The 23289-nt window shown below is 39.4% G+C and overlaps 1 protein-coding gene across 1 annotated transcript in view; it reads left to right on the top strand.

The window, feature by feature from the left end:
* The window catches only part of LOC121942650 (zinc finger protein GLIS2-like), a 33255-nt gene extending 13971 nt beyond the window's left edge, over positions 1-19284 (top strand). Inside the window, exons 2-7 of the mRNA XM_042485914.1 lie at positions 8782-8970; positions 10545-10738; positions 11948-12133; positions 13508-13641; positions 15087-15205; positions 18523-19284. Coding sequence (XP_042341848.1) covers positions 8805-8970; positions 10545-10738; positions 11948-12133; positions 13508-13641; positions 15087-15205; positions 18523-19196 — 1473 coding nt within the window. The 5' untranslated portion in view covers positions 8782-8804 and the 3' untranslated portion in view covers positions 19197-19284. The remainder of the gene's footprint in view (positions 1-8781; positions 8971-10544; positions 10739-11947; positions 12134-13507; positions 13642-15086; positions 15206-18522) is intronic.
* The last annotated feature ends 4005 nt before the right edge of the window (positions 19285-23289 follow it).

Here is a 23289-nt window from a genome sequence, read left to right as displayed (position 1 = left end):
CTTCTCTTTCAGTTTTTCTATTTACCTGTTGTCCAGCTCGCACCCCCCCCCCCCCCCTATAAGTTACCATTTTTCTTGTCCTGAGAGAAATCCACTCTCCAGAATGCTGGCACTGAGAACTTGCTGTGAATCAGAGCTGACACAATATAAAACAGTGGTTCAACACATTCAAAAGCTGTGAACACTGACAGTAAATTTCCTTTTGCTGCCGTGGCGGCTTAAACCGCTGGACTGCAGTGGCGATGGTTTTGTTTTTGTGAAGTAAGAAACGTGATATGGTCATTACTGCTTTGGATCATCTGCGCAGGCTTCGGAACTTGAAAACATATTGTGTAATTTGAGAAATACTTAAAGGAAGAACTCTTGCTTGCCTTCCGTCCTTAAAAGAAACTTTTGACTCTAAGAACTGCAGCATATTTTACTTGTTGTCTCCATCTTGCTACAGTTTGTGTGGTATGAGAAGACTCCTGCTGTTTTCTCAACCCCTCACTGTGGCCTTTTCCTGCAAACCACTTTATCTTTTTGGTTTTGTCCATTGAAATGTTCCCTGATATTTGCTGTTCAAACAGGTGTCCACTTTTAGCCATTCCCCATTAGTTTACCCCAGCCTTTACAGCCTCTCCTCCTGCCTCTGTGCACCTCCAAGTTACAAAAACAAAACCTCCTGTCATCCTCGCTGTTGCAGCGACATTGCGTAATACCTTATAAGGACGTGGGATGGAAAGATCAAAGGATGTAACCCCTAAAAAACAAGCACTGACACAGTTCCTGGAGTGATCGCCCGTCTTCTGTCACTCTTCCCTCCCACTGAAATCCATTCCTCTTATTTAAAAAAAACCCTAAAATACTTATATTTTTAAAATTTACATCTCCAATCCGGCTCAAGATTTGAGAATTAGATCTGGATGACTAGTTATATCTCAGTTTTACCCTTTGTATTTTTAAAAATTTATTAGATTTATTCTTTGTTTAGAAGGAGAGAATGACAAGTAAAATTATTAAAATATACCCTGAAGTGAAGAATGTGACTTGATGTGTGTTTCTGCGTTGACAGAATGACAAGAAATTTAAGAAAATTGAAAAAGGGGAGTTCAAAAAATGCTCTGGAGGATAAAAAATGGGAGAGAAGAAAAAGGAGTGGGAGGTGCAGAGGGCAGAGGAGAGGGGAGGAGAACAGGAGAGGTATGCTCTGCTGGAGGACTGGGAGAGGAAAACCACAGGAAGGAGTGAGAGGGAGGGAAGTAAAGAGAGAGAGAGAGAGAGAGGAGTAAAAAAATATGGGGAGGGTGAGGCCAGATCAGGGCGCCGTGGAAGCAAAAGTTTCCTGTGAGAGGGGGAGAGACTCTCATGTGTGTGTGTTAGTTTATACACCCGAGGGGGGCATTAACTCTGTACTGTATGTGTCTGTGCAGTTTAACATATAATTGTGTGAAAAAACATTCAGTTTTTAGTATTTTTCTATGAGAAACTTCCATTCCTAAATGAGGTCTTGTGTATATTTTGTATGTTGCACGTGTTAATGGATGTGACTGAATGTATATAGGCACATGCGTTGCTGCTTTCTTGAGGACATGGAGGCATCAGCAACACCGGTTGCACATGTGAACTATTTTTTAGATGTGCAAAGTGTGTGTTAATTTTTGACATTGAACTGTAAATTTGTGTGTATTTGCTGTGTGTGTCCACGAGCATACTGTTGTGAGTCCACTGAAAAGCTACAGTCCTCATATGATATGGGTGTGACCGAATGTATAAATGCACATGTACTGCGTGTGTCGTTACTTGTTTTGCTGTCTTTCTGAGGACCGAGGTTTAAATGGTTGTTGTGAGGACAGATCGCCATTGTGAGGATATTTTGGCCTGTCCTCACTACTTCAAAGGACTGTTTGATGGTTATAAGTCTAGTGTGTAGGATTTAGGGGGATACATTTGCAGAAATGAAATATAATGAAATAAGTATGCTTTCTTTATTCATCTAAAAACAAAAACTGTTAACTATCTTACAAACTAAGCTGTTGTATATGTATGTATGTTGTATATCTACATATGGAGAGGGTCCTCGTCTACTGAGATCACCATGTTGCATTCTCACACATTCACCTCTCCCTGTGCTCATGTGGTTCAATTATGGGCCCACTGTTGTTCCCTTTAACATCTGTTTAGTGAAAACAAAAGTTAAAGGTCCAGTGTGTAATGTTTAGGGTAATATATTGGCAGAAATGAAATATAATACAACAAGCATGTTTTTTTTAGTGTATAATCACCTGCAAATAAAAAGTGTTTGTTATTGTTAACTTAGAATAAAGAGGCTATATCTACTGAGGGAGTGGGTCCTTGTCTATGGATCACTATCCATAGATCAGAACAGACAAACTAGGCACTGGCTTTAAATAGGGTCATTTGCATTTTCACATTTTTGCTTTGGCCATGGTGGTTAGCAGCACCTCTGCAGCAAGAGCATTTCAAAAAGGCCACTGATTTGTACCGTTTACATGTCAACTGTTCTTGCATGAAATGTTAACCTTTTGTCGCGATTTGGCCTTTCATTCACATGACAACAGCTTTTTTAGGGCCTTAAAAACAGCTGGACTTAACACGTGCATTATATTTCAGACAAATAGCCACGCATAAGTAGGAGGACAACAACAGCAATGTCAGATTACTGAGCTGTGTTTGTGCTGCCGACTCTACGGAGTTATTAACGCTATTGGTTTTCGTGCATGCAATCGCCATCATCTTCTTGTTTGTTTATACTCACAGTTCTGCAGAAGAATGCCTTTATGCGCAGGCGCGTGGTGTTCTTCTATTATATAAAGTTACACAAAAAACTACTGGCCTGGCATGCATACTAAAGCACTTTCAGTTGTTTTTGTGGATGCGTGTACACAAGGATCATTTTAACAATGTTGTCTATGAACACAGATATCTTTTAAGATACAGAGGAAATACTTTTCTATTTTTAGTTGGGCCGTCCTTGTCTTAACATGGCCTAAATCACCGGGTCCTTTTGTTTTAGAAAGGAGACCTCTGTGGATAATTCAGCTCCCAGTTAAAAAACCTCCTAAACGTCTGAATCAGGGATAAGGTGAGTACACATTAGTGGGTGCTGACTTGCCAAACAGTGTCAGAAAAACACAGATTCTTGACGTGAAACTATTTTATTCAGTGTTTTTACTGGCTTAAATCACATCTGTTTTTAAAATGAAGAGACCTCTGTGGATAATTCAGCTCCTGGTAAAAACCTCACTGAGGGAGACGTTTCAGCTGGTTGCAATCTGAGATCCCAACAGCTTGACGCCATTAAATCACTATTTCTCGAAGACTTGGTTTTAAAGTTAAGGTTTAGGTTAGGTTCAAAAAAAGAGGAGGTTTAAGGTTTTGGATGTAGTTGACATTCGGGACTAAGAAATGCAGTATGTAAGTAATGGTCCTCACAAGTTTAAATAACAAACTTGTGTGTGTGTGTTACTTAAAAAGTGCTAACCCTCCTTACATGTGTTTAGAATATTCACTATATGTGACTGTGAGTGTGTGCATGTGTGCAAAAGTACACGTTTGTGCACAAGTGTGTGAATCGCCAAAGTATGTGTTTTGCTAGGCAGTAGGGGATCCATAAGAGGGTCCGGGCATGCTGCCCAAACGCAGGTCATTGAGGGAAAAGAGGGGGAGGAGCTGCTGGAGGTTTGGGGAGCTCACGTGTGGTTATGAGTTTTGCGCATGCCTGCTGGTGTGACTTGAGTCTGCATGCGTGCCTGGATACATATGGTCCTGTATGTGCGTGCCGTCACAATACCCCTGAATAGCAGTGTGTGTGTGTGTGTGTGTGTGTGTGTGTGTGTGTGTGTGTGTGTGTGAGTGAGAGAGAGAGAGAGAGAGAGAGAGAGAGAGAGAGAGAGAGAAGTCAGCGAGGTTGCTGTGGAATGTGAAACCAGTGTGCTGAGGTAGCTGGCAGGACGGCACAAGGACCTAAACACTGACTTCATTGTGGTTTAGCCTCTGCCTCATATTATGTCGGGGGATCCTGACGGTGATTGTGGAAGAATTTGTGGTGACAGCAAGTTTAGAAGTTAAAGAGGTGTACATGTAGCTGGAAAGTTGCCGGTTTTAATCCCAGATTGTGTGTTTGGAAAGCCAGCCAGTGAAAGTAAATTAAGAATCTTTTTGCTGCCAGCTATCATTAAAGAGCCATATAGTGAGACACCCAACAGAGGTTTTGCAGTTGTGTCACAAATCTACTTGCAACCCACGTCTGGCGCCATTGAGTTCCACCGGAGGCAAATACTGGCTAAATATGTAACAACTGGCTAGAAAAACAGATATCTAAAAACTTTTTTTTGTGCTGTGGGTGTTAAATTTCAAGGGAAAGTGAAAGATCTATATGGCAATTCTTTTTCCAAACTTAGGAGAAAGAAATAATTTGACTTTATGTGTTTCTTGCAGAGAGTTTGATGGAAAAAAAAAAGAAAAACACCTCTCATGTTTGTGTGTTAAGGCCTAGACACACCAAAACAACATCAAAGAATAAGGGAAAGAAGGCAGACTGTTGCTTTACCTCACATCACCTGTATCTCAGCCAAAAAGTTGTGCTTGAACACTCTGCAGAGACTACAGCCATTGCTCAACTAGCACATACTTCCTGTGCCTGTGTGAGAGGAAATAACTTGCCCTACCAGCAGGCGGTGGGATCAATAGGACAAATTCGTGCTGCTAGTTAGCAGTTACCACATTATCAATACGCTCATTCCATATTCAAAGAACAAAAGTATTTACTGTGCTGAGCATATAGACAGGTAGACAGACTATTTGGTTAGGGTTTGGAAAAGATTGTTCAAACTACTCACATTACGTACACTCATGTGACTAATGAGTAACAGGTGACTAACAACAGAATAACTCATCAGCTTCACACAGGACATGAACAACAGTCTCCTGGGTCAAAGTTCTGTGTTTTTTGGACCCATCCACTTCCCCTCCGACCCACTCTCAGTGGACTTTGGCACTCTTTATACTACCTCAGTTGCTCTGAATGTCTAATCACGACACAAAGAGGTTTACACAGAGTTTGGTTGGAAGCGCGGTGTGTCTCATACAGATGCTAAAGGTTGTTCCTAGCGACACAGCCCAAGTGTCACATTTTGACGACAGAGCGTAAGACCAGGCTGGCCTATGACAACCTCACATTTTTTTTCTCATGTAACCCTTGCCAAGAAATCAAATATCTATTTGCCAAAACGTCAAAGTATTCCTTTGATTTCTTCGTTTTACAGTTTCTCCTCCAAAGCAGTGTATAGAATGAGTTTTGGCTCGTCATCATACTGTACCTACAGTAAAAAATACTATTATCTTTTAATGTTTCTGTACTCCTAATTTATTGTTACTGCCTTCATAAACAAGAATTGAACGGTAATACCAGATTAGTGTTTGTAGGCGATGGTAGACAGAGCAGATATCAGACTTGCAGAGATTATCTTTAAACAAACAGATGCCTGAGGATGTTCCCAGCAGCTCTCAGGTGTGATTGTTGTGCAACAGTGTGAGTGAAAAGCAGAGTGTTGTGTCAACTTTCACTGCAGCTGTCAAGCATTTGTTCACAGGTTTGGTCCACTTCACTGCACAGTTTCCCCTCTTGGTTTCCTCCTGTGAGATTTTTTCCTTTGAAGCAGATATCTGGATCCTGAGTCATCTGGTCTAACAAGAACTTACGAGTTGAGTCATGGACCAGGGTGGCTTTTTGTCTCATGCTTCACCCAGAGTATCATACCACGATGGGTGGAAAACCTCTGAAAAATCTGGTTAAGTCCCTCAGTGAAGGCCGACCACAGAAATGTAGAGGATAGCAGTAACAAACCCACATCATAATGCTTCGCAGAGGTTTTTCCCCCAGGATCTGAGCAACAACTAAAACTCACAACACAGGACAGGACCCTGCTATCACTCTCAAATTCACTGAATGGTCTCAGAATGCATAAACTAGGACAGAACAGCACCTCAAGGCCATTGTTTCAAATATCAGGAGTTTAAGAGTACTTTGATTTCAAATATGGTCATTTTCGAAAAAAATATCATGCACGGAAAAATGATTTTAAGCTTCTTTCCTATTTAAACAAACTTTTAAAACTTTTTGCTTCAATGTAAATGTAAAACATGCACATTTGATAAACCATGATTGAATTTTTAATATTGGTCATTTTGGGGAAAGCACAGATGTTACTAATAAGATTAATGATAGCTCTGTTCTATTTAAGTGTCCCAGTAAACCATGACGGTGTGACAATGAGCCAGCATGCACAATAGCAGGACTTTGTAAGTGAGGCAGACAAATGGAATCAAGCAATTATTATTTTTATTATTGACAACTGTGCATTTCCTATTGTGAAGCATCTTGTGGAATGTCTTGTAGAGCCTGCAGAGACGATGGTTTTTGGCCTTGAAACAACTAGTAGTCATATCTGTCTACTGTAACTTACTGAAGTAGGATTTCTTCAGTTCAGTCATCATCTATTCACCCTCATGCAGATGAAAAGTGGGGTGAAGTTTCATAATCCACAGAACACTGCCAGAGGGTCATGTGGAACAGGCGTTGCACTCATCTCACAAACAATTGAAGCACATGGTGACCAGGATTCAAACGTTTAAAAAAAAAACATAATAAAACTACAAAATGTTGCTCATTCAAAGAAATCCTATTGTCCTGAAGCCCAGACATGCCAAGTTGTTTTGAAAACATCACTGGCACCATGCTTTTAGCCTTGTTCTAGCCTGTAGCCTTTAGCTCCCAGTGTGGGAGCCGTGTTGATGTATGCATGCTCATGGGAAACCCCATACACAGGACTACAATGGAAACCAAGCCACTTCTGATACCAAAATTTTGTACTGTTGCCTATACATGTGTAAAACATATGCAGATATTTGTTTATAGAGCTTACTAAACAATGTATCCTTATTAACTGTACAGATTGAATTTTGCTTTCATTCTTTAAGTTTATTATACTTATTTATGTAAGTGTGTTTTAGCTTGAACAATTTCACTATTTTGTTTGGGACTACTGCAGACTTAAGTTCAATTATGATTACCTCCTTTAGTCATATGAATAAATTGCATATTTGTGTCACCTTGCCTTTAGGTCCTAACTGCCATGGTCTTTTTAATATGCTGTTATTCCTGGTCCAATGAAATGTGTGTACTGTCAGCTGATGTCATTTTTAGTTATTTATGCTGTATTTGCCACACACTCTACAGCAGCTGCATGTGGCTTATTTTGTCTACAAGCCACATAATTTAAATTATGATTTAATAAGATGTGTCTGTAGCTGTGACTGTAGTTGCTTGAACTATTTCACAATAATTGAAAGGCCAAACTTATTTTTAATACAGCACACAACTGAAATGATTCAGCTGTCTCTAAAACAAAAGACATTTATTTTTACGGAGATGATTTGAATGCAGTTGTATGTTAACAAGTGTTTTCCTCACAGTCACACAGTTTTGTCATCACTTCAGATCTCTGCTTTGCACTAATGTCAATGGCAGATTGGTGCAAATATAAATGTACTTACCTGATTGGTCAGTGCTCTGTAGGTAGATGACGTACTTTGACCGATGCATCAGACTTGTATCATTTCACTGTGAAGGCAGGGAGGGACTTCCTGTGGCAGTTAACACTGATAAGAGACCTGTGGATCCCTGTTAGAGAGACAAGGGGCATGTGAATTTATGTAACTGTAATGTAAACATTGTAATTGTAATTGTAAATGTGTCATTAATTAGTGCACTAATCAAAACAAACAAAGCAAAGCAACTTTGTTTTTTTTTCTGGTTAGCATTAGTTTAGCATCGGTTTTTCACACATACCAGTTCAATGCATGCTTTAAAAACTAATAAAACGGGTATTAAGATTTGTTAGGATTATAGGAAAACATATGACAGGATAATTTATAACACAAAGCTCATTTTGAAGTTGGGGTTAGGGTTAGGGTGAATACATGTCAATGTTGTGTTTGCAGCTTGTTGTGCAGCTGCCAACTGGCCAAAAAGCACATTCGTTACAGTCATAGACTGTATTTAAAGATGGACAACGTGTCCCCATTTACCCCTGCTATGCCTAAGTGAAGCTAAAACATCCCAGATATGGCCACTACCATCTTGCAATGGTGACATAATTCGGAGCCGGAGTCTACACAGTAGTGATATCTGCGGTGGGGGAGTTTCCGTCAAAACACCTGTCTGACCAGTCCAGACCAGATCCATTGAATGCAAGCGCATGGATTGTCTGACACAGCTGACAATAAAAATCCCCTTGTGTAGAAGTGAATAACTCATTAATGCTGAATTTATCTTAAAAACGATCACTTGAACAGACAACAGGGTGTGTACTTTGAGTTTTTAGTTTGGCCTATGTCCCATTCTCTAACATAGAGGGAGCAGGCTCTATGACCTATACTGCAGCCAGACACCAGGGGGCGAGTGATTGAAAAGCTACACTTTGGTGGAACTGTCATGTTGCCCATCTTGATATACAGTCTATGGTTACAACACAACTTCAAAAAATATATATAAAAAGACAAATCACTGACACTTTTAAAAACACACCAGAAGCTAGATTAAAATGTTTTGCAAAGCAGAAGCGTATCAACATACTACCTTAAGGAATTTAATGCAAAACTGTAGCAAAGCTCTGAAAATAACATAGGTACCCATAACAAGAACAATTTATTTTCTGACACACTGAACATTTGATTGAAAATAGATATTGATAGTCATTTATGCTTCTCTCTCCACAGGTTGGCAGGAGAAACCAGCAGCCATGCTGTCATTGGACGAGCCGCTTGACTTGAAGCTTCCCTCAGGACGGACAAACAGTCCAGTCAGATTAGGAAAGAGGACTTGTTCTTCCTCTATCTGCGCCCCTCTTAGCGCCACACGACCACGCCTGCTATGCACAACCTTTCCGTCTCCACCATCTTCCCCAGGTAAGAGTTAACCAGGTAAACTGAAGCACAGTATCAGCTGACATATCGACAAATGTCTCCATGATTTCTTCCTTCTCTCGAAGACACACACGACATTCCTTTGCTGATGCAGTGATTTAGACTATACTGTGATAATGCAATAGAACAATAACTGGATTCTGTGTTCTCACTTTCCCTCTAACTTAATATAGTAAATCCAATGAGTGGCAGCTGTCCTCAAATAGACATACATTGTCCCCAGATTTGTCAGTGTGGCTCATAACAGGAAGAGCGTGACTCTGACACAAAATGACCTCAAAGATAACCACAACATGGCCTCTGTGGTGGTCTGAATGGACTGTATAACTTCATACCTTGTAGCTCAGGTGCTCAATTATGTAACTAGTCTTTAATTTGGTAAGGGGTGTTATTGGCGACTGGGTGTGTATTGTCTTGTTGTTTAGAAATGCTATTTTGTTCTCTCATTTGTGTACTTCCTGTGGTCCCCTTTTGGTCTATAGGCAGGTTCTCATTAACCCTCAAATTGTACAAATTGAAATTGCAAATCTAAAAAACATCTAATAGAAGTAAGTCAATTAAAAAAAAATTCCCATTTGTTGCAAATAAGTTTTTACGCCCGCATGAGCGGGTATTTCAGGCGATTCGAAAAAGCCAGATTTCATAAAAATGCAATGGAATCACTTTTTCTGCTTTTATAGGTCACATGATGCTATGGCTACGCGCTTGTCGTTAGGAGCTAGCTCTCTTAGGCATGATGCACAGGTGCTACGAGAGCTATTACTGCATCACATAACTCCTCAAAAGTTGAGTGGATCATCCGGAAGTTTTGAGCCACAATTCCTCTGAAAACGTGGACTGTCATCTCCCAGAAATCCCTTGGGGGCTTGCCTTTCTATTATCGCCATAACATGCCAACGTTGCATTTGATTGGAAATAATGGCGGCCAGTGCATTGGATGCAATAGGAATAAACCTGCTAATGTTTTGAACATCCAACGCCATCTATCTCTGAATGATACTGTGAGAGAAGTTGCATAACATCACTCATCTTGCAATTGTGTTTTATTGACATTTTGAAAATAATGCTTAAGTTTTGCATGAATCAGTAATGTAAACCTGCCTTATGATATTCTCAAATGGTGAAATGGACACCAAGATTTCCAACAGCAGGATTGGAGTAGAAAAAGGCACTAAAAGCAATATTACTTGGTATTTTAATCAATATGATGAAATTAAACAATTATGTTGAATTTTTTAAGTGTTCCTCATATCGATCAAACAAGCTTTTACCCAACCTGTCTGAGGTTAGAGGTTTACACAAAGTGCAATAAGGGCTCAAAGACCTTCACCATGTCAGGGTTGCAAAATGTACCCTCACAATATTAGTTTAAAATATCCAAATGTGCACAAACAGCACATTTGGATATTTAAACCTCAGTTATCAGCTAACCCAACTAAATAGGCCACCTACAGTAAATAGAGTTTAATACTGCTTATGAGCCATTATATGGAAAGGTTTTACTTCAGTTTGACCAATGTAACATCGGCCGATTTTACATGTAATCTACAATCTAGAGTCCCAGTCCTCCCCTCAAGAACGACCCGGGTCCTGCTTCAGTCCTCCAGCCATGGACCTCAGCATGTCACCCTCCTCCCGCCATGCCTCCTCCCTTTCCCCGTCACCTTCCTCCCCATCCTCCCCTTTCCCCTCTTCACCCCTGGAGTCTCCTCACAGCAGCAGCAGCCCTCAGCCGCATCTCTTCTCACGGGTGAGTGCAGGCATTCACATGGTGACACTACATTTAACAGTGTCTGCTTTGGTTCCAGTGCATTACAACTTTCAATATCATCCAGTGTCGTGATTTTATAAATCATATCAGTCGGGCCACAGATAATTAGAGATTTATGTTTTTTCTTTTTTGTATTAAAAAAAGTGTTTCATTGAACAAAAGTGCCAGAATAATAGCTGCCGTCTTAGCTCTGTTTTTGGTCTCTACCAAATTCTGACGGCAATAATTCTCAAATAGCTGCTAAAAGCTACATTATGTTCACTGGCTGGTTCCTAAAAGGTAGTGCACAATGTGATTTTGGAATCTTTTTAATGAAAACAGCTGTTGCTGTGGCCAAAAATGACACAATGAGAGTGGTGACAGTGAATTGACACAGTAAAGTTGTAGCCTGGACAGCCACTCGAATGATGAGTGAACCCCTCCACATTGGTACATAGTAAGGAATCTCTCAGTTTATCATCGTCCAACAGACCAACAGCTGATGTGTTCCAAGATTAGACTGTAATAAAAGATAAGATCATAGCTGCTTTAAACTCGATGATAAGAATCGAAACAGTTTCATAAGCTCAAGGGAAGACTGTGCTGTGTTGTGTATCTTCACGTCAGCATTTAATCTCATCTAAAGGCACGCCTATGGCCTTCTCAGAACAATCCAAGCAGAGATTGTAGCTGAATGTGCTCCACTCTTCTTCAACAGGAGTGAATTGAATTGGGATCCAGGGAGCGAATCTAATTTGCTGCTGCAGTGTCTGCGCGGCAGCACACAGCCAGCCAGTGACTCTGTCTAAATCAAATTCTAGCCATGCTTGAGTGGTAAAACATGAAACACACAGCTTCTTTGTTAGACCATCAAATCTCCCCTCATGGCCCAGTTTCATCTTTTAGCTCAGAAAGTACCGAGTTTAAATAGTCTAAAACATTAAAAGTGGAGTGTGAGAAGCACTCAGTGTTTCCCCCGGACACACTTCAAAGATGTCTTTGAAACTGATGGCGGCGGCTTTTTGTCTGTAATAATTCATTTAGCAGACCAGTGTGAATTTCCCTTCCAATTTTAAACACGCAGAACTTCTGACCATCTTTACAAAACCCCGCAATGCATTAATAAACACGGAACCAAAGATGGTGGTCTAAAACAAGCTTGTCCTCCCCGGCTGATGTTACCTTTTTCTCCATCCTCCTCTCTTTCAGGAAGCAGCTCGTCATCCAGGTCTGGAGGGCGGCGCTTCACCGCAGGGTTATCCATTTTATCTGCCGATTGGGAGCCCACCGAGAGCATACAGCTTTCCCTCCTCCATGTTCATCGGTCCCAACAGAGAGAAGCAAGTTTCACCAGAGCCCTCATTGGATGGTCAGCTGGCCTGCCGTTGGATGAAGGTGAATAGACAAAAACAAATTAATACACACTCAGAGGCTTTTGCCACTATTCTCTACAGCTGATGCAATTATAAGTTGTGTAAACAATGTGTTTAGCCACAGCTTTCATCAGGTTTGCTTTATATTGATTTCACACAAAATATAATTAAAGGTCTCAGGTCTGCACATGCAGCCCTGGTCAATAAGATGCACTGAATTTCGGTAATGAGATAATAACTACAGTAATGACCCTTTCCACCTGTATGGAACAGGTTTGGTTCCAGTTCCCGCAGTTAATTTTGAACAGTCCAGAGAATTTCGATCAAAAATAAATTGGTTCAGAACCGCAATAGTTGGTTCCCCGCTGAAACCAAAAATAGCTGGTTTTCCTTGACCTGAGGTGCGAACAGCAACAATGGAGAGATCAAGTAAGAAATCGTTGAGAAAAAAAGAACATACATAGATCTCATTAATAGTTGGTTCATGCTTGTGTTTCAGGCAAAATTATTGGATATCTATCTACTAACAGAACAAGAGGTTGCAGGTAAACAATGCAATCCACATTTTTTTCTACCACTGTTTACGTCCACTGTGCGTTGTGCCACACCTTCCATTAATGACACATCTTTGGATACAATAGTTCAGAGCAAAAATGGTGGAAATGCCAACTGGTTCATGAGAAAGTTTCCAAGATTCCCAAATGGAACCGATTCAAGTCCTAGAGCTAATCTGGTGGGAAAGGGACATGAGAGTCTCATAAAGGACTGGGCAAAAAAAAAAAAAAAAAAGACTGCAACTATTACTCTGGCCACAAGGTGGTGCTAAGAGCAAAATATGATCACGACTAGCAGTCACGCATAGAGAGACACAAAGTATGACTCAGAGAAATTTGTGCAGAAATTTTGACGTTATGTTCATTTAAACAGGAAATTCCAAACATTCACATGCTGTTGCATGTTAAATGTGAATTTAGGAGGTTTTGCGTGGACAATTTACTTTATGTGTGACCATTCTTTACTCATTGTAGCTCTTTCAAAGCCAGCGACAGAAACAGGGCCACAGGAGAAAGTTCAGCTCAGAAGTGTTTTAAGATAAAATGGCTCTAATGTTTCAAAAAAGTCAAGAAAACAAATAATCCTATCTGGTCAAAAGACTTGTAATTTGATTAAAACCAAATGTCGTCAAAATAAAAATATCAGCTTGACGTTCTTTAAGATTTGATTGAAGCAAAACTTTCCAAAAAAACAGAGACATTTCAGCCATGATGGATCAGAAGCATTTAAACCAAAAGAAAACCCCAGAACTAAACCCATAAAGTTCCCCAAAACATATTGAAGTTGGAGTAGTGTATCAGTATATATACAGTACATCTCTGCCTGCTTCTCTATCCTGCAGTGCCACCTGCTGTTCGACTCACTGCAGGACTTGGTTGATCACATCAACGACTTCCATGTGAAGCCTGACAAGGATTCTGGGTACTGCTGCCAGTGGGAGGGCTGTGCTCGAAACGGCAGGGGCTTCAATGCCAGGTATGTTCAGCCTGTTAGACAAACTGCTGTAATGCAAATATCCTGGTAGAAGCACCATCTTACTGTGTGCTAAAGGCTCACATGTACTGACTGTTTGTGCTGCCTCTGAACAAAGTAAATGTTACTATTAAATGGCTGTGCCACAATATATGGTCAAAAAATATAGTTTTTATGTGTTGTGTTTAGTTTAAAGTTATTTTTTCAGCTGTATTTTGCAGTATTGTTGGAAAATGTTCAGAAAAAAAGCCACTGTAAATCAAAGTTACAAAAGCAGCTAACTATTACTGTCAGTTAATTATTGTGGATTCATTTTTTTCTTAAACAGATTTACATTTGAGTTTATATAATGTTGTCAGAAAGGAAAACACATACACACAATGCCACAAATTTAACAAGGTAAGAAAAAAGTGACAAAATAGTGTTGTCAGAAGGATTTATAAGATGATGCTGATTCTGTAAATCACTGTTTGCCATTCCAGAGTTGAGGTCCCCTAAGAGCGATTTTTAAAAAAATGATTGCCAACAGTTTACGGTTTCCTGATCCTCTCAGACTCTGTGCAGGTTGATAAGGAAGTGGTATTTCAGTGATACAGTCTGGGATCTGTGAAGTGCTACTGTTCAACAAATGTTTAAAAAAAATACAAAGGTATTTGAGTAATGCTGATATGAAATATAAAGCAATAAGCACATCTTCATATTAAATTTATTTTAAATCAAAGTTATCACTTATTATGTTTTGTCAAATAACTTATAAGTTAATTAATTTTGGCGCTGTCAGTAAAGCCTTAATATATATTTTAGTGGGTCTTTTTTAGGCCCACTACAATGCTCAGCAACAATTTCAAAAATTCACGATTTGGCAGTTATTGTAAACAAACTTTATGGTTCATTTGTATTTATTGAGGAGTGTTAAAAGCAACATAACCTAATAAAAGATGCATAAAGCGGTCAGACAGCTCTCTGAATTGCAGAGGCATGTGTCAGGTGGGAAAGTCAAATCTTATTTGCCAAAGGCAGGCTAAGTTTTATTGGCAAAAAGGGAGATTAACTGAAAGAAATGATGTTTGCTTAACAGTACTGCACACTGTGTCTGTGAGAAGCTATTGGAGGGCACATGCTGCGCTTCACCAGCTTTGTTTTAACTGCACTTCTGCTGTATTACCTTGTAAGGCATTTGTGTGTGTTATTTCATGAGCCCCATGCAAATTATACCAGGCTGCTTGCAAATAATTGACAAGCAACATAAAAGTACACAAGATTCCTGATTTGCATGGTCTATGAGCCACAGTAACACTGCTGCTTCCAGGTCAGCAGGTTGTTAAACTGAATGATGATCATAACACAACTGACATCAGAAGTCAACGGAAAGATACTGACCATTTTAAGATTAAAGTGATATACTGTATGTCTGCATATTCATCAAACAGATTGTTTATGTTTTATAGGTATAAAATGCTGATTCATATCCGCACACACACCAACGAGAAGCCGCACCATTGTCCCACCTGTAACAAGAGCTTCTCACGGCTGGAGAACCTGAAGATACACACCCGCTCACACACAGGTGAGTTCACAATGACACAAAAATGCCACCAGGCAGCTTTCAAGAGCAAGTGAGGGGATATTCAATATTCTTATTATTTCCAACAAATCCGATGAAAAGACCAAAACCGACAATGAATTAATCTTACTGAGATTGATATAAGTAAAAACCTATATTAGGTATACAGGTAAAGAAAGTTGGATAATAATACAAACCTAGGAGGTGACTTAAAGAATTTCGTGTTTAGTTTGTGAATAAAGAATTTAGCATTTAGAATAACAAAATAAATTAGATATTCAAGAACACTGTTTTCTGGATTATCATAGTAACAAATAATATTCCTGAGGTTAAATTAGTTTATAATAGAACAAGTCTGCTAAACCTGTTGACATCACTTTGACATAATCAGGGTTATTTTTTTAGATTTCACAAAGATAGATTTCCTTTAGAGCAAAAAAAAAGAGAAAGAAAACACTACACTACTACCACTCTTCTTTTATATCTTTTCTTTATGTCTTTCCGTCTCATTTAAAGCACTATGGCTCATCATAAAACATAGCGATGCAAATCAATTATCAAAGTCCTTGAAGGGCCACGTGGACCACAGAGTTGAAGCTGTGTTTTTACTGTGGGACACTTCATGACAAAACCAGAGACTTTTGCCCGACTTCGTTATCATGTTCTTATTCCAAAACAAGCTCGAGCCAGAGACCTATCTACTTTCTGCACAACTTAATAAAGTCTGTTTCTCCTTCAAACTGCAGAGGGAAGTCAAATATGTTGAAATGAGAAGGGCATGAAACAAACTGAATACTGAGACTGAAAAGAACTTTTATAATCACATGTGTTTACACATCTTTTATTCTCATATTCAGCTTTAATGATGCACCTAAGATATTGTAAGTTTTCTGCTGCTGGGATGGGAGACAGTCCACTTTGTTCACAGTCTTGTTTCAGCATCTTAAAAGAAGACAAGGTTAGACAGATGACTGGGCTCAAACTCAAAACTGGCAGAATGATTAGCTAATGGATTCACCAGTATGTGCAAATAAAACTAAACTAAAAATTAAAATGTAAGAAACTTAAATAGGAGTGCTCTGTGAAACAAGAAAATGAAAACTTTAGTTGACCTTTAAATAAACACAACATCCTGTGTCACAAATCAAAATCTTCCAAAGTAATATACTTCTTAAAACAACAAATTGCCACCAAGTCTCTGAAATAATGTTCTTAAGACAGTGAAGATGGCCAGTTGAAGTTGTTTTTGGAACTTTTGCAAAACACACCAGCTTGCAGGGTTTCCCACACATGCATTAATTTGTGGTGCACAATATCAGCATTTGCCATCAGTCATATATCATGTGCTGTAAAATCAAACACAGAGGACAGAAGTGTGCAACCTGCGGTTCCTGAGCAGGGGGATTCCCACAAACAGCAGCTTGCTTTGTCAAAAAGCAGCTTCCTCGAAACTGAGTAATCATTGACGTCTTAGCAAATGCTAATCCTTCACTTGTTGTCGTTTCAACATTGTCAACGTTACACTCTGCTTACCAGCAGACATCTGATGACAACAAAAACGCATATTAACAGAATCCTTGAAAACCTGACTCAGCCAACTTTTTTTCCAGCATTTGCCTGTCCTTCAACAAGAATGGTCTTCATGTGGCATTCATCGTAACATGAACAGGATGTACGAGTCTTGAATCAATCCAAAGCTCCTGATGATAAGCAAATCTTTCCACACCCGTGCTTGACGTATCTTTACACACAGCTTGTGCAAATAGGCTTTTTACTCAGTGGGCTAACTTCATAATAGTAGGAAGGGCTTGTGAAATGCTACCATGCTGACCGATCTCATATATCACAGTGTCTTTGGCTCTGTTGCATCTTTGTTAGTCCCTTGTCGGTAACAATGCGTAAGGTTTTAAAGCCATCTCCTGTTACCTGTTATTCCTGCCTGCTTGTAACAAGAACTGTCACGACACACACAGAGAGGATAATAACGTTATGAAAGCCCATATGTAATGGAAAATTCCCATTTTTTCTGTCAAAAATGTAGCTTGGTATGTTCTTGTTACACTGGCATTCTCTTTTATTTTTATAGTGAAAAAAAGTTGCGATAGGATCACTGCAACCATTATGCAGAGATCCGCGACTTAAGCAGTGATAAGTGACGACTTGTGATGACAATTTGTTGGGGTCCCTCATTAAGATTTTACACATTAAGATCAGTTTGCTACTTTGCTGTGAGAGAAGTGTCATCTGTGGCTCTGAAGTGTTTCCACATCTGAGAAAATAACCTTTAATAAAGTCACACAGATATATTAGGTGTGAGGACATCACATTTTGTAACATAAAGCCTATGTTACAAACAGATTTTAGGAAGTTTCAACAAAAATATCCTTTCAGGTTGCATTATGGGATGTGTAGGATGCCAGAGTCTGATGTGGCATGAAAAGTTAACTCAGCATCGGCTGGACTGATTTTTACCATTAAAATAATCATACCCTGCCTTTTTCTAAAATCCTTTTTTCTTTAATCGTTAACTTTATTGAAGTGTGTTACAAAATTGCTGATACACCACATTAAAGTACATGGTGACACAGGAGAAATCTTCCAGAATCAGTAACTAACTTTTTAAAAAGGTTTTTAAAGGTTTACACCAAAAAAAAAAAAAAAAAAAGTTAGTAAGACCCATTTTATCCTGGTGAAATAAATTCCTGCTGCATAGACAGTTTACAAATGAGAGATTCATGTGTTGGTCACCATGTCAGTACAATTCAGTTGGAGTAGAGTTAGGGTTGCATGACATGCAAATAAACAAATAAAAAATAATTGTGCAATTATGCTGCAATATTAGTTGTGATTTTAGTGAGAATTGTAATTTTTGCATTTCATTTCACTGAAAATAATATAAAAAAGGCTGATGGGATTTTTGGGTCCGTGCCAAACAAACATGTTCCCTTATGTCTGGGGTATGATTTGCAGGCTGGGGCTTCTCTGCTTTATTTATTGCGGTATATTGTAAGACATTTTCCATTTATCAAAAAGTTGCAGCTCTTGTATTTTGGATATTGCACTTGGCCATAAAGTGATTCCAATATTTTTTCAGCTAACTGTGTGAGCCTAAACAGGGCATCATGAATTCAAAGACAAAATGAGTTCACATAGTGTGGCAGCATTTTAAAGCTGAATATTGCTTTCTATGGCTCTGGCAGTGACACCTTTTCACACCAGTCTTCTCTGACTTTGTTTGTAGTCATACTGCAAGTTCTTTATCCAGTGTCCCTCTCTCTGTCTTTTCTTATGTCCTTATCTCCTCTTTCTTTCCACTCTAGGAGAAAAACCCTACATCTGCCCTTATGAAGGCTGCAGCAAACGTTACTCCAACTCCAGCGACCGCTTCAAACACACCCGCACCCACTACGTCGACAAGCCCTACTACTGCAAGATGGCAGGCTGCCTGAAGCGCTACACAGATCCCAGCTCGCTACGCAAACACATCAAGGCTCATGGGCACTTTGTTGCCCAGGAGCAAGGCGCTCCAAGCAGGCTGGGGGCGGGGCCTGGTATCCCCGGGCAACATAGTGCCGCTGAACAGCCACCTGTAGGCGGGGCCCACATTCTCATCCCTGGAGCCGCTGCAGCTCTTCTCGGGGGCCTGGGGACCTCTTTGCCTCTCTCTGCTTTCTGCCACGCCAGAGCTCTGGGCCACCACAGGGCGCCACTCTTTTCCATGGGTGGCGGGAGCAGCTTGGGGCCTCTCGGGCTCTCAGATTCTCCTCTGCTACACTTTGGTCTCTCAGCTGCATCAATGTTGGGGCTGGGAGCTCTCGGAGGTCTGGGACGGATGGCGGGGAAGGCGACAGAAGGCGATGAGGAAGAGGAGGACGTAGAGGAGGGGGAGGTGCTGAACCTGTCCGCAGGTGTGGGGCACAGACGGAGTGACCCTTTGTCCTGGGTGGTGGTCCCCCCGAGGGCCCTCCTCCTCAAACCAGCTGTTGTCAGCTAGGAAGTGCACTCGGCAACACACAGAGACAGGGAGCATGTGTTTGTTTTTCTGTGTCCATGGTTGCATGGGTGTGTGTCTGTTCACAGGCATGCATGCACGTGTGTGATGAATGAGTGTGTCGGTGTATATGTGTGTGTGTGTGTGTGTGTGTGTGTGTGTGTGTGTGAGGGATCAAAGGTCACTATCACCTGCAGAGCCATAAAAAGCACTTCAGTCATTCCAGCCGTGAAAACAACTGAAGACAGACTGAAAAGGACACAAATCTTTGTGTTGAGTGTACAAAACCTACACAAGACCTTGCTTGGTTGCGTGTTGGGTTGCAAAAGTCTTAAATTTAAAGGGTCAGTTCACCTGAGTGATTAAGAAAAATTTAAAACGTGCTCCTTGTGATATATGGCCATGCAAATCAGTTTTCATCTGCTGATATTTTGAGATATTTTTCTTAGATTCTGGAAAAAACAGCATTAAAAAGAATGTTTCAAGATTCAACAGTAACTTTTCTTTCCTCAAACAAAGTCCCTATTGCTTGTCCCTATTATTTTGGATAAATCACACACATCACTTGATCACGTTAATTAAATTGAAATTTCAATCAGGGCTCTGCAGCGGTAGCAATGGAAGTCAGTCATTTTGTACAGACATGATGAACATCATATATGTGTCCAGTTGCAGTGTTTTGAGTGTCCCAAAATCAAAATCTATACTGAACATATCAGATGTTTTAGAGGTGGATATTTCTGTTTGCATGGCTTGATTTGACATAAAAAAGAAAATAAGTACAATTTAAGTGAACTGGCCCTTTAATATTCTCTGATTCATCCATCGCTTCCTGTTAATCTTGACCTCAGGGTCAAAAAACAAAAACATTTTACAATGGACAATCACCTGTATTAGATTCACTGATCCAGGTAATGAAAAAAATGCACTAACCATTTTGTAGTTTTTATGTTTGACAATTCCCACTGACTGCTGCCACGGACAACATGTTACTCCCAAGTAAATTTGGGGAAAAGCAGAATTGTGGGGAGCAACGAGAAATACAGTCCATACACAATAATTGAATGTAACATCAAGAAATACGCCTTGTAGACTTCAGCAATGTTACATCCATTTATATGTCTTTTTTCAGGCAAGGTTAAGAATCTGTGCAATTAAGGGGTTAAATTTCCAGACAAGGTATCCATCAAAAAAAAAGTCTCAAATTCTCGTAAAATGATGGCAGATATTAAAAGCATATTTTTGTGGTTATTTTAACACAACTATTTACAAAGTAAGTATGTGTTTAAGAAGAATTTACATGGTGGTCGTGATACAAAACTGGCTTAAAGGAGCAGTTTGTAAGATTTAGGGGGATTTAGTGGCATCTAGTGGTGAGAACTGGAGATAGCAACCAGCTGAAACTTTTCCCGGTTGGAATTATTTCAGTTTTCATTAAATGGGAAGTTTTAAACGGGAGCTGAATTAGTCACAGAGGTCTCTTCCTCTCCAAAATAAATGGAGCAAGTAAAGAGAGCCAGCAAAAACACTAAAGACAGCAGTTTCTTTTTACACATTACTGTTTCTCCAGTGCAGTTTGACATGTTGTAGACAGACTGTGAGCCTAGCTAATGCTAACTGATATGTGCTCAACTTTTTTCTCTGATAACTTAAGATCCGGGATGTTTTTAGCAGGATCTGAATGATTATGATTTAAAGATCTGATCTATGATTTAAAGTGGTAAATACACCAAATTAAGTCTCATGTAAAAAAAAAAAAAAAATGTTTTTCCCATGATGACTGTCATGGAGGGGCTGCTAACTACAGTGGCTGACATGATAACCCAAGTACAGAAATGGCCGTATCTAGAGCCAGTGTTTGGTTTGTCCGTTCTGGGCTCCTGTAGAAATATGGCAGTGCAACATGGCAGACTCCATAGACGAGGACCTGCTCCCAATGTAGATTGAAATGTCTCATTCTAAGGTAACAAAACACAACAATTCATATTTATGTGTGATTATACACCAAAGAAAACATACTTATTTTATTATATTATATAACAATTTTGCCAATATATCCCTCCAAATCCTACACACTGGACCTTTAAGGCGATATGTTGTCTGAATCAGTCGTGTAATTTAAAGAAGGTTCCTGTGGATTTAATCATGTACTGGTAATTAGTTGGCGTGTGCAACACATGCACCTGCTTCATTTTCAAGCCCAGAGCAAAGAAAATGATAATTAGCTCCCTTGACGAAAACTGTACCACATATTTTTATCAATGACGCAGTAATCTCACTGATTGACGAGTCGTAAAGTGATCTCAGTGTGGCCGTCAGCTGCTTTATGGTTTGTTTCAGAGACCCTGATGTTTCCGACACTACGATGTGTGACAAAAGATTATAATCCACACAAAACTATCTGCCTGACCATGTGATTTTTTCAAGTCGCAAGAAGAAAGAAATAAACTGTGTTGACGCAACTGAATGTAGGTTTGAGGTTAACTCCTTTGCTTGCAGTTTATTTTAGCTCATTCTTTGCTCTATTAATCATTCCAAGACAACGATCTAGACCGGATCTGCCCTGCCTTTTAGACAAGACCAACTGAGGAAAACATTCAAGCGGGAACAAGATAGACAAAGGTGTGTATTATGCAATAATGAATACACATTTGCTTTACTAAAAGGTACACAAGAAGAAACCAGTGGTTTAAAAAGCTGCCTCGAGTATGTTTGAGGGGAAAGTGTTTGACAATGGCCACGTGGCCAGTATCTGTGTTGATTTATCTCGTATTCTTGTTTGCACATTGATTGATCCTAATCAGTATTTCAATGGTGTCCAAGTGCCTTGTGTTTCATCCGAAATGTATCACACAATATATGAAAAATATTTACACAAATGTAAAGTGTATAAATGTACTTTTCATTTCATTTTAGAAAACTGAAATTTAACAATGTGACAACAGATGTGATTTGTACATCAGGGCCACTGCAACACTTCAAGGACATCACCAGTGTTGATGACTATGACAATGACTCAATGTCAATAAACACAAACTTAAAAAAAAAGAAAAAAAAGTCTCTCATTGGTTGTGTTCTGATGTCAGTCCCATGGTTTGTCTGTCTAAAACTGCTTTACATGTTTGTTGTTTTTTAAAATTTATTTATTTTATTTTAATTGCGTGAAAAAACTGAATAACTGATTTAAGTGGAAAGATAAACTTATAAAAACAAGCAAAATTAAAAATAAAACAGAGAAAATAGAAAGATTCACAATAACTTAGAAAAAAGTATTTAGAGTTTCGCTCTCACTATTATTTCAGCATGCATTTTATGAAAGTTCAAGTTGTCCAAGGATTTTATTTTTTACTTTGAAGAAAACTGGAACTTTTGACTGAGTGAACGGTTGAATCAACTTATCCTAAGCATATTGAACTTGTTACCTCAAACTCTGTTAACCTAACTCAGCTGGTTTCACTTTTTTCAAAACTGAAGACACATTTTGAGTGTTGTAATACCTGAATTCATACTACTTTGAACTAATTTAAGTTTAGTTATATCACGTTATTATGGGATCAGAGAATAGACTCAATAAACATATTTTTACCAAAATGTCATTGTATTTCTTTAAAAAGGAAAATAAAACAGTGGAGTTTTTCATTATAGCTCCAGGGAGAGAGACAGTAAAAAAGGTTCAGGTACTCTAACTTTAGTTATCTGATGAGTTGTATACAATGTGTGTGTCAAAGTACTGACAGGGGAGTAAACGTATCATTGTGATGATATTACAGTCAAAGGTTTACCAGAGTCGGTTACATAATGCATAATTTCTTTACAAAGGCTATGTCCTCCCTGCAGCAGCCACCACCAATTGAATCCACCCTTGGCCCTTTAATGCAAGGCAATCCCTTCTCTCTCTCTCTCCAGCTTTCACGCTATAGCTGTCCTGTAAAGACCATAAAAGCCCCCCAAAAATAAATTAAATAAATTAAATTAAATCCTGCCTGACTGGGGGTGGTATAGGGGGGTATGATGGGAACTGAAGCTGCAGTTGTACAGGATGGAGCTGAAGAGTTACAAGGTATACTATGCAGAATTTTCTTGAAAAATATTCCTT

Source organism: Plectropomus leopardus, chromosome 4 (assembly GCF_008729295.1).
Source record: "Plectropomus leopardus isolate mb chromosome 4, YSFRI_Pleo_2.0, whole genome shotgun sequence".
NCBI lineage: Eukaryota > Metazoa > Chordata > Actinopteri > Perciformes > Serranidae > Plectropomus > Plectropomus leopardus.
The sequence above is the reverse complement of the archived record's forward strand: the minus strand, read 5'-3'. Positions and strand labels throughout refer to the sequence as shown.